At 45.5% G+C, this 12,643-nt stretch overlaps 1 protein-coding gene across 11 annotated transcripts in view; it reads right to left on the bottom strand.

The window, feature by feature from the left end:
- Ubr4 (ubiquitin protein ligase E3 component n-recognin 4) overlaps positions 1-10,321 on the bottom strand; it is a 111,978-nt gene extending 101,657 nt beyond the window's left edge. For all 11 annotated transcript variants that reach the window (XM_075944673.1, XM_075944674.1, XM_075944679.1 and 8 more), the window contains exons 1-3: positions 10,082-10,321; positions 2,165-2,262; positions 624-727 (exon numbers count right to left, since the gene is read on the bottom strand). In XM_075944673.1, coding sequence (XP_075800788.1) covers positions 624-727; positions 2,165-2,262; positions 10,082-10,257 — 378 coding nt within the window. In that variant the 5' untranslated portion in view covers positions 10,258-10,321. The remainder of the gene's footprint in view (positions 1-623; positions 728-2,164; positions 2,263-10,081) is intronic.
- Positions 10,322-12,643: the final 2,322 nt, after the last annotated feature.

The following is a 12,643-nucleotide window of genomic DNA, read 5'->3' as shown; positions in this document are numbered from 1 at the left end:
TACCATAGTCCCGGGGGGCCCCAGAAGGGGGAGGAGAGAAAAAAACATAACTTCAGTGAAAAATACACAGGCAGAGATCTCAAACTGAGGTCATTGAGAGCTAATCAGTTTGCAAATGTCTTATTCTCACAGACTGCATAACTGTTTTCTGTTTTCAACTACAGCTGTGGCTAACTTTTGTAAAAACAGAAGGCCTTAAAACAAACTTAGATTCCTTATGAGTCTCAATTATCCACAACAGGCTAGCTTGATGCCTCCATTCCTGCATGGCAACAATCAGCCATAGCCAGAGTGTGGTAAGGCCTGGTCCCTTTTCTTCCAAGCCTGCCAACTTGTCAAACAGCACACCCTTTTCACTGCTACCTGCTTACACATACAGAAACTTTCCATCCTTGGGAGACTCTAGCCTGTCTACAACTAGCAGGATATAGCATATTCATTTCCACTCCTGTGTTTGCAGCATAGACTGCTGGCAAGCTGCAAGAGACACAGTATGGCCCACAAACAACTATCTCATCAACCTCAGAAAAGGTTTACCCACCTTAGTCTGACACCATTCATCCAGTTCCCATACTTACAGCTGGTTTTAAAATAAGGGCCACAAATGGACCCTCTCCTCTCACCTGGGACACAGCACATGCCTCATCCGGGTTCTCCAGACGAAGGAGAGAAAACTCAATGAGGACTTTACAGGCCGCTGCCACCGACTGAAGCTGGTTCCGGGGAACTGAGAAAGCAAAAACAGTCACTTAATTGGCAACAGGTCAGCCTCACATGCAACACAGCAGCAGAACAAGCACTGAGCTCACAGGTTCTGCATTCTTAGCAGCAATCTCCCCAGATGACAAAAGCTAACTAGTATTTAGTAGATATTAAGATGACTTTAACAGGAAACACACCACACTTCCTGCACTTCAAATGTGTCAGCTCATCTAATACTTAGGCCGCTTTGTAAGGGAAATACCATCCCAGCATATTTTTAGGCTTATTTATTTTGTTTTGGAGTGTTTTGCCTGTACATATGTATATGCATCATGTACATGCCTAGCGTCCGTGAAGGTCAGAAAATGGTGTCAAACCCACCCTGGAACTGAAGTTAGGTATGATTGTGAGCTATCACATGGATGCTGGTAACTAAACCTGGACCTCTGCAAGGGCAGTAATTGCAAATAAGGAACAAAGGTCAAATCTCTTCCCATACCAAAGAACACAAGAGATTCATGTTCACACAAAATCGAGGGAGCAGAAGCCTCCTGGGGCACTAACCCAGTCATGCGTACCAGCATTGCCCTCAATAAATCAGTCCGCTAGCAGGTACATGTATATATGAGTTTAACAATGCTGTGACTCCAGGCCAGTTCAAGGCCAGCTTGGGCTGCCTGGTGAGCTCTAAGCCAGCCTGGGCCAGAAGTCTCATTAATGAATACAGAAAGGAATGGGGGAGGGGCTAACAGGGCCCCAGTCCCATCTGAAGGATTACTGATAAATGATGAAGGAGAGTCATTTTTTTCTTTAGGGGTGTGGCCTCTGGCAGGCTCCAGTGAATGGATCCACACCTGTGTGCATCCAGGCAGCACTAATATTATATATAAGAGGCTGGAGAGACAGCTTAGCAGTGAACAATTGTGGTGCTCTTACAGAGGACCCAAGTTTGAGTCCCAACACTCCTAACAGGCAGCTCACAAACACCTGTAACTCCAATTGCAGGGGTTCCAACGCCCTCTTCTGACCTTCAAGAACAACTGCACTCATGTGCACATCCCCACAGAAGGACATGCACTCATACACATAATTAAAAATAAAAATAAACCTAAAAAAAAATAAAATAAACAGTGAAAGCAAGCACAGAATAGCATAAAATGGAAATGGCAGGAAACTTTTTTTTTTAAAGTTCTTTTGATTAAGAAGAAAAATGGGCCTGGCTTCATGGCTATGAGGCAGGTGACAAAGCCAGCACTTTTCCAGATCCTGTGGCAGGCCCAGGAAAGGTCTCTGCACTCCTTCCTGGGGTAGGAAAGTGGGAAGATCAACAGCTGCTCCCATTCACAGCTGAACAGCCTGGGAGTTGCTCAAACAAAACTTCATTAGCTAAGCGTTCAAGGAGAGACTACCCCCTCCCCCCCACCCCACAAGCCCTCTCCGGTAACAGGGCAGGCATACTCACTGAGGCTACAGACCGTGGTGATGTAGTGTGTGGACAGAGCGACAAAGGATGAGTAGAATGGCTCATACTGCTTCTCGTGGTGCAGGATTTCTGACTCACTGCAAGGAAGACAACGTCACCAACAATCCATAACCATCATGTGCCCCACATCCCTCTAAGAATTGCCTTATTCTGTCCTTTCAGCAACCTACTTGGTAGGAAGTAAAGGAAATGGCTACTTATTCCTATATTCAATGTGTGGGCTGGGGATGGTGCTGGGACACAAGGCCTCAGCACCATAAAAACAAACAATAAAAAAGCTTAGAGAATAACTGTAATTATCCTGTTTAAGAAATCAGACTTAGTAAGAAGAGGCTAATGAAGAAAAAATATTTTCTTTTTCTTTTTTTCTTTTTTTGAAACATGGTTTCTCTGTACATCCCTGGCTGCCCTGGAACTCACTCTGTAGACCAGACTGGCCTCACAGAGAGCCACCTGCCTCTGCCTCCCCAAGTGCTGGGATTAAATGTATGTGTCACTATCACCTGGCAAGAAACAATTTATCAATTCAGAAATTGTTTAAAAAGGGGGGGGGGGTTGGAGCAGGGCGTGACAGCGTCCATCTTTAATCCCAGCATCAGGAAACAGAGGCAAGCAGATTTCTGTGAGCACGAGGCCAGTCTGATCTATATAGCAAGCTCTAGACCAGTCACGTCCACATAGTGAAACCCTGTCTCAGAAATAAAGTTAAAAGGAAGCAAGAGATGCGACTCAGTAGAAGAACGTATGGGGCCTTGTGTTCCATCCCCAACACTCCCCACGAGCACACACAAAACAGAAGTAAGGAGACACAAGTGAAAATATAACAGAAGGGCCGGGCGGTGGTGGTGCATACCTTTAATCCCAGCACTCGGGAGGCAGAGGCAGGCGGATCTCTGTGAGTTCGAGGCCAGCCTGGTCTACAGAGCTAGTTCCAGGACAGGCTCCAAAGCCACAGTGAAACCCTGTCTCGAAAACCCAAATATAGCCGGGCGATGGTGGCGCACGCCTTTAATCCCAGCACTCGGGAGGCAGAGGCAGGCGGATCTCTGTGAGTTCGAGACCAGCCTGGTCTACAGAGCTAGTTCTAGGACAGGCTCCAAAGCCACAGAGAAACCCTGTCTCGAAAAACCAAAAAAAAAAAAAAGAAAGAAAAAGAAAACCCAAATATAAATATATATATAAAACAGAAGGCTGAGGCTATAGCAATAGCAAAATCCTGACCCCTAGCATTAGAAGACATACACACACAGCCCAAATTACATTACCAATTTATTCTATATTACCCATTAGAAAACACCTTAATTGTTGACGACCAAAAGAGGACAGGCTAGGGCACTCACAATATTAGTAACAGAAGCAGATGAAAGTAATCCATTCTGAAGACCAACTACAACACAGAGCGCAGGGACTTGGAAGAAAAAAATCAACAGCTCACAGCAAGAAGTCCCCTAAAGCCAACACCCACTTCACGGAGGCTAACACTAGATGGCAACAGAATAGCTTGTCCCTTTTTAAACCTCATCACTGCGTTTAGCTCAGGAATTGTCCTCTTCTGCGAATATATGGAGCCCAACGCACTCTAAAGGCTGGATACATTTAAGTCACTTTATCAAATGAGAAGCTAAGGCACAAACCATGAACTAAGGCAGGCAAAGAAAAGAACAAAATGTATCTTATTAGACGCAAAGAGCAGAGAGATGGTTAAATCGTTTCCTCAGTGAATTAATCCCTAGCAAAAAGTATCCACCCAGCAAGAGAAATGTAAACAGAGTTGATCCATTCACCAACAGGCTTATCTTCCTGCCAAATGAATACAAGAGCTGAAATGCCAGGTCTGTGTTTGGAAAGTGCCAACGTCAGTGACGGATCACTTCAAAACACTCTCTGGAGTCTGGCACTGCGAGTGCTTTGCTGTCTGAGGATTAAATCAGCGTGTAGCAAAGATTAGACCCTTATTAGAAGAGTAGTCCTGGAGCACCTCCAGTGCGCCCGGACCTTCCTGACCATAGAGTCACACTCCTCTGTTTATCATGGTAGGTAAAGACAAGGGAAACAGAAAGCTAGCTCCAAGTAGCACTCCTCCCTCTCCAAGGCTCCGCACTACACCCTTCCATTCACCAACACACTTGAGTTCTCTTGTCTACCTTCCGGCTTCTTCTTCTTCTTTTTTCAGTTTTTTGAGACAAGGTTTCTCTGTAGCTTTGGTGCCTGTCCTGAACTAGCTCTTGTTGACCAGGCTGGCAGAGATCCGACTGCCTCTGCCTCCAGTGTGCTGGGATTAAAGGCATGTATGTGCCACCACCGCCCAGCCCTTCTGGCTTCTTGAGTATTCCTACTCTCAATTCCATGTAGTCTGCTGACTCACTGTCCTTTGCTGTTAGTTTGAAAAGTTCAGATCTGTTTACCTCCACTCTTTTCAGCTAACAAGTTTACCAAGTCTTAGAGAAAAACTACCCACTCCAAGGATGAACTTATTCTGCACATTCATTCCCATTCTGGTAATAAAATAAAATTAACAGATAAACACACATGCACCCACTGGAATAAGTACACTTATTTAGTTGCCTGGCTCAGTCAGAGGTGTGGAGTTAGAGCTGGTGAGTGGTTGTTGCTCCTGTCCCCTCTTTGGTTTTTTTGAGATATTATCTAATAATGCAGTGGTTCTCAACCTTCCTAATGCTGCAACCCTTTGATACAGTTCCTCATGCTGTGGTGACCCCCAACCATAAAGTTGTTTTTTTTTTGTTGCTACCTTATTACTGTAATTTTTCTACTGTTATGAATCATAATTTACATATCTATGTCTTCTGACGGTCGTAGGCAACCCCTCTGAAAGGGTCCTTTGATAACCCAAAGGGTCGCAACCCATGGGCTGAGGACCACTGGTCTAAATTATCCCTGGCTGGCATGGAACTCAATAAATATCTGAGAATGAATGACACCCAATGTCTGTTCCTTCTGCCTCCACTTCCCAGGTGCTGGAATTACAGGCATGTGCCAAGTATATGTTGCCAGGCAGAAAACAAGTCTGATTTGAGTACTGCTGGGGATTTAGACCCAGGGCTACGTGGATGTTCTTAACTGAGCTACATACATTCCCAGCTCTGTGTGTGTGTGTCTGTGTCTGTCTGTCTGTCTGTCTGTCTTACCCCAGGGCCATACAGATGCCACTAGATAATATATCAGAAATTCAACCCCCTCCCTTACAAATATACAGCAACCTTACTCCAATAATGCAACAAATATATATCTTAGGGAGGAAGATAGTTATTGGTAAAGAAAAAGATGGCACTATATTCAGCTCCACTTACAATTTGTTTATGGTAGACTAGCAAGACAGCTCAGTGGTTAAGGGCACTTGCTACAAAAAGCCTGGCAACCTGAGTCTGATCCCAGGAATCCACATACAAGTTGTCCTCTGACTTCCAAATGTGTGCCAGAGCACAAGTGCTACATACATACATGCACACACAATAATTTTTTAAATAAAAATAATATGCTTAGGGTAGCTAGGGATAAGGTCGGGAATAAGACCTTTTAAAAGGCTAGAAAGAAAAATAGGTATAATTCTCCTATCTCTTGCTTTTGGAGAAATGTCACCAAATAACAATTTGTTGTCACCCATTCACCCAGAAAACCTATAAACACAGAGATCCGCCGCCGGGCGGTGGTGGCGCACGCCTCTAATCCCAGCACGCGGGAGGCAGAGGCAGGCGGATCTCTGTGAGTTCGAGACCAGCCTGGTCTACAGAGCTAGTTCCAGGACAGGCTCCAAAACCACAGAGAAACCCTGTCTCGAAAAACCAAAAAAAAAAAAAAAAAAAAAAATTAAACACAGAGATCCCAGCAGATGCTAAAACCAGAGAAGAGGAACAAAGGGCAGAAGGGTCAGTGGGAGGGAGAGCAAGGAAACCGAGCACAGACATCACAAGGAAAGTGGTGAGCCTTGAAGGCATGTCAGCTTTCTTGAAGCACCCACCACTAACAAACTTTGCAATGTGCCCACTACACCTATATTGTTAGACAAAGACGATGAGGGTTTCCTATCCTAGTCAGTGGAAAGAGAAGAACAGAAGGCAGCCAAGACAGAGAATATATCTGATGTTATATAAAAAAAAAAAAAAGGAAGAAGAAAGAACTAGCTAGCATCTGGAAATATCTAGCTTATTTTAGAAAGAGTAGGGGATCTGAGGAGGGACATAACAAAAGACTAGGGTTCCCTCCACTTTCCCCTTAGATAACACACTGTAAGTCTATTTCATAGACTGTGAAAGTGCAACAACTCCCTACCCCTTAGCAACTTCAACTTCTGCACACAAAATCCATCGAGTTATTTCTTTCACATTACTTCAGGGTGCGCACACAAACACACACATACACAAGTGCATTCACTAGTGCACACACAGGCAGATAGATACACATACAGCTATTCATTTAATCCAAGAACTGTGAGTTTTCTGACCAATTTTTCTCCCGTGCTTGACTGACGAGTGGTGACTGTGCCAATGAGACACCAGGACTACCCTCCAAGCACACTCTTTTGGTGATGGGTTCTCCCTCCTGTGGCTCAACTGTCAACTATGTCACACTAGCACATAAAGTCAAAAGACACCAGTCAGTGCAGCACTGTCTCTCTCCAAGACTTCCAGGAAGGATCTGCACTACCTGATAGAGTGTTCTAACAGCCTCCCTGCCCCAGGTAGCAGCTCTGTTCTAAATTCCAAGAAATACCTGAAAGACAAAAAATTTTTTCAAGATGCTTATCATGAAAGAAGCCAGAGACACTGGGGGAGGGGTGTTTTTTTAAATCTATGTATACTCAATATCAGCTATGCTCCCAACCATGTCTGATAGAGTTCTGAAAGAAATGCTCTTGGCCACAGAACACAGAGGGCTGCACTCAACACTTAAGAGATTTTCAGTCTGTATTAAAAGACCTGCAGGCTATGGACAATAGAAGCCACCTGCACTCAACTAAATAAACTCAGACATCACTTTCTTTCAAAGATCTAAGGACACTTTTGAGGGTACCCATTATAGTTCGTCCATGCTAATCTACTGCCCTTTGTTTCACAGCATCATCTTAACATCAAGCAATTTGATCACACAGTTAAGATCAGACCCTAAGAGTTTTCAATGTATTCTGTCCTCAAAAGGTCAATTCCAATTATAAAGCTTAACTTGAGACAAGAGGTAAAATGGAGACATTGAGAGGAATCTCTCAGGGCCAATATCAGCCCTAGCAGCTCCACAAGAGGCAATCAAAGAGAGAACGGCTGCCAGACAGGGAATAAGGACTGCAGTGACGAAGCCAGAACATCGAAAAAGGATGCAGAGGCCAGCACACTGCCACAGAAAAGCAGGGGGTCCCTGGAGGCAAGGGAGAAAGGAGACCAGCTGTAACCATGAGAGAAACAAGGCAAGTGCAGAAGACGAACAGTCGTCCCACAAGCACAACAGCAGACTTGGCCCCTAAACCTACGACAGCCAGAAACAATGCCCACCCCAGCAGAAACCTGGGCTGAACTATACTCAGTGGCCTAACGCCCTAGGCAACAAATGGTTCCACATTCCTGAGTCCCCTACTGCATTTGTCTGGAAAAAAAAACATTTGAGAAATTGGTTAACAGGGTATAATTAGTGTGCTCTAAGACAGAGGTCAGCAAACTCGGGCCCAGGTAGTTGTCCAGGTGAGTGGATTTATTATCTTTTAATGTCTGGATGTGATGTGTACATTTAAGGCCTGTAAGAAGTTAAACACATCACGTTTAGTCAAAATTGGATAATATCACACATGGCTGCCTTCGTCTAAGATGGCAGAAGTGAACTGCCCACACAGCCCACAGACCTGCAGTTACTACCTGAGCCTTCAGCAAAGGCCACTGATTGTACTCTACCCTCAACACAACACTGTTTTACAGCGTAAGGAACTTATGAGGTTTAACTCTTTTTATAAGATCTAATTTCTCCCAAGAAGACAGAACAGGACTTCAAACTTCACTAAGCTATAAAAACCAGAACATGGAGTTCAAAACTCCTGACTTCCAATAAAACTCAGTATTACTAAATACACAGCACTTTTCCTAACACCATAAAGAGGTTTCTTCATGTCTACAAACACAGTTCGTGGTTCTCTCAGATGATGAAGAATGTAGAAGGGTAACTTGCACTTAGCAAAGTTCAAATCTAGTTCCGTGTTTGGATTCAACAGGTTGCAAGGGGCTGCTCTAAGTTTAAAAAGCAAGGACCACGCATATGGGATATACATGAATGCCAACAAATGGCATTGCAAACTCAGTTCACACCCATAAATACAAAAGAAAATCCTCTAACAGGAAGTGAACATTGTTGATTGTAAGTGGTAGGTATGATTCAGGAAAATAGTGGTGATTTAAACACTTAAGACAGTAAAATAGGAGTCTGCATGGTTGGCTGGAGATGGGGAAGAATGTCTAGCATCCAAATCTGGAAACCTGAGTTCAATCCCTGGAAACCAAGATGGAAGAAGAGAATCAACTCCTACAACTTGTCCTGTGGTCTCCATTAGCACACACACATAAAAATAATTCGATTAGATTATAAGATAGTAGGTTGGGGGTAGAGAGATGGTCCAGTGGTTAAGAGCACTTTCTGCTCTTCCAGGACCCAAGCTCAGGGCCCAGCACCAGCGTCAGGTGGCTCATAACTGCCCATAACGCCATCTCCAGGGAATCTGGAGACCTCTTCTTGCCTCCAATGGCATCCACATACACAGGATATACACGTACACATAGATTTAAAAAAAAAAGAAAAAAGAAAGACTGGTAAAATAAAAAGAGGCTACATAATTTGAGAGTAATACTTTTTGGTACTTGTTTATAACTGCAGAACATTATTAAACATAGTTAAGTAGGAAAATCTACCTGTTAAATCTTAAGTTAGCAGACTCAATGTTTTATTATAAATTGTTAAGGAACCTTCATCCAAAGCATCACCATTACTGTGACAATTCTGACAATTACTGTGATAATTAATGTGTCAAACCATGAGCCTCTCTTGAGTAACACACAGCGGTGTCTAACTTTCCAAATAACATTTAGATATACTCTGTTGACCAACAAGCTAAAATGACTCGCTTAGCAATTTCTGGGAGTTACCCCGCAAGGTTTGGTTAGGAAAACGAAAGTAAGCAAACGGGCTTTAAAAGCCTGAGTCTACTATTAAACTCATCAAAGAAAAGGCAGATACTAAGATCGCCCCCTTGCCATGAAGAAATACGACTCCTGCAATCCGACGATCTGTATAAAAAGGTAACAGCACATAACAGCAAGACAACGAGCAGTCCCATAAGAGAATGAACGTATTTTATTGAGAAAGAGAAGGACTCGGCTCTCTGACACACGCAGTCAGTGTAAAGTACGAGAGATGCAAAGTAAAACTAAAGTATTCAGTGGTAACTAGAGGCTTCAGTCACAGAAACAGCACGTGCCCCCCAGTGATCAGAGCACCAAAGAAAGACCGTTATTAAACTATGTGGTAGATCTCCAAAGTAAATCTCAGGCTCCGCTGGCAGGAGAAATGCAAACTCATCCACGCCCTGACCTTAACACAGAGGGGCAGCCCGGGAGACACCCGCCAAGAAGCACCTTGCACCTCAAAAACCAGTTCGCAAATGCTGGAGGCCACGCCCTCCAGCAAGGGCAGCCATAAAACTTTTGCTCTGGAGGGGAAATCGAGTCAGGAATGGTTTATGCTAGCCACGGGAGGAAACCTGGGAGCTCGAGTCTTCAGGGCCCGGCAGCCCCGAATGCGTGGGGTGGATTCCCGGCGGGAAGCTGCGGGGCAGCGGGGACTCACGACCCAGCAGGTTCTCCCCTCCCCCGCACCGCGCTGCCCGTCGGCGCCGCCGCCCGGTACCTATCGATGACTGAGGCCACCAGCTGCGGCAACTCCTTCATCTCAAAGGCGGAGTAGGACGCGGACAGTAGGGGCCGCACCGCCACCTCCCAGCCCGGGGTCGTGTCCTGCCCGGTCGCCGGGGCTCCAGGCACTGGAGCTGCTGCCGCCGCCTCGTCGCCGCCGCTCGTCGCCATCTTCCGTCGTACTACTGCGGCTCCCTCCGGGGGCTTGCCACCGGCCCAGCGCCGCCTCCCGGGAGGGGGCGGAAGTGACGCATCGGTGCGTCAGACAGGGCGCCGCAGGTCGCGCAACAAAAACGTAAGGCGCTGTGCCTCCTCTGACTTCCCAGGGCAAGACCCGAAGCAATGCGCCTGCGCAGCACTGAGCGCTTCAGGGGAGCCCCGGGAGAGAAGCCCTGTGCGCGTGCGCTAGAAGAGCGGGCACCACTGCGCATGCTCGCAGGAGCATTAACTACTGCGCGGGCGCTGCCCTAAGGGGAAATATGGTTTCTAGTTTAAGAAAAAAGGAGTTTTGTGACTTGCATTCGGAAGAAATGTGCGAGCAGGCGGAATGGCACCATTCTGGGCCGGTCAGGGACGACAAGAGACCAAAGCCTGCTCGCTGTTAACCTCTTTCTCTGCCCAGTGTACCACACGAGCAGGCGTTCTAGCGCTTTCCAGTTCGGAAAGCCCTTTCGCGCACCACCTCATGGCAATGATTTTCTTCATGAGTTCATATTTTTGTTGTCTGTCATTTGTGTGTTTGGGACCCTTCGGTAATAATCGTGAGAGGAGGTTGTTGATCTTTTGAAATGTGGTCGCAGCCTTCTTCCCTGAGGCTCCAGACTGCTAGCTTTACCTCCGGAGCCGTGGGCTCCCTATTTAGTACAGGTTGGCCTCGGACCTGAGCAATCCTTTATCTCCACCTCCGGTGGAATTACAGGTGTGGGTCTTCACATCGGTTTATAACCCCGAAGGTGAGGGGTTATTTTTTTCGGGCGTTCCGCTGTAGCCCAGGCTGGCCTAAACCACAACACTCTTCTTTCAACCTCCCAAATACTGAGAAATTATAGGTTGCTAAGCCACATCTGGCCATTGGAAGTAATGGCAAGTCAAATATTTCTGACTTTTGGGTAACAAGAAGGCACTAGGAATAAACATCTTCCTTTTCAAACACATTTCCGTAGTGGAGATTTGTTCTTGTATTGTCTCAAAGACCTGGGATAACATCTGTGTTCTAAATTTAGAATTGAGGGGCTGAAGACACGGCTTAGCAGAATTCCATTCTCAGCACCCAGGTCTAGCTGCTCCCTAAGGCCTGTAATTCCAGTTCCAGGGGATCTGATGCCCTCTCCTGGACTCTATGGGAATCTGCATTCCCACGTACACATAACACCCCCCCCCCATCACACACACACACACACACACACACACACACACACACATATATGCTCATAAATCTTTTTAAAATGCTTTGTAGTGGCAATGCTGGGGAGGCAGAGGATTACCATAAATTCAAGGCCAGTCTGATCTAAATAGCAACTCTGTCTCAAAAATATACATTTAGATATCAAACACTGAAAAGCAGTTTAGATGAAGCACAAGTTTCATCAATATTCTGACCTAAAAAATAAGATAGGAACTACTGAATAGTAATATTTTAAGAACTAAAACTGAAAAGAAATGTCTTTCAAGCCTGAGAGGCTGGGGAAGTATCTGAGAACTTCAAATCGAAGAGACTAGACAGAGTTCGGCACTTAGTACAAGCTGCTCTTCCAGAGACCCCAGATTGAATTCCCAACACCTACACTCACCAGGAACTCTAGCTCCAGGGAATCTAACATCCTCTTCTGCCCTTCCCCTGGACCTAGAGTTCCTAGTGGGACACGTCATACACATAAATAAAAACAATTTTTTGTTTTTCAAGACAGGGTTTCACTGTGTAGGCCCAGTTGTCCTAGAACTCAATCTGTACACTAGGCTGGCCTCAAACCAGAGATCCACCTGCCTCTGCCTCCCAAGTGCTGGGATTAAAAGAGTGAGCCAACAGTGCCTGTCAAGAAAAATCAATTTTCAGGGAGCTGAAGAAATGGCTCTTTCAGAGGGCCCAGGTTCAGTTCTCAGCACCCACAACCATTATAAGTCCAATTCCAAGGGATCTGATGCCTTCTGATCTGAGGGCATCATAGGTCATGAAAATGGTATGCACACATATATACAGGCAAAATATTCATGCACATAAAATAATTCCTTTGAAAATCTTTTCAGTAACATTTAAAAGCTGGGCAGTAGTGGTGCGTGACTTTAATCCCAGCACTCAGGAGGCAGAGGCACGCAGATTTCTGAATTCAAGGCCAGCATGGTTTACAAAGCAGGTTCCAGGACAACCAAGGCTACACAGAGAAACCATGCCTCTTGCATTGTTTGTCCTGAGATAAGCAGCCATGTTGGAAGGGCACAAAAGCAGCCCCTGGACTTTGTCTAGGACACTTCCAATGAGAGTCCCACTGCCCAGGGAACCTTTTGTTTTGTTTTGTTTTGTTTTTTCAAGACAGGGTTTTTCTGTGGTTTTGGAGCCTGT

The sequence above is a fragment of the Microtus pennsylvanicus genome, chromosome 13, assembly GCF_037038515.1.
Source record: "Microtus pennsylvanicus isolate mMicPen1 chromosome 13, mMicPen1.hap1, whole genome shotgun sequence".
NCBI lineage: Eukaryota > Metazoa > Chordata > Mammalia > Rodentia > Cricetidae > Microtus > Microtus pennsylvanicus.
The sequence above is the reverse complement of the archived record's forward strand: the minus strand, read 5'-3'. Positions and strand labels throughout refer to the sequence as shown.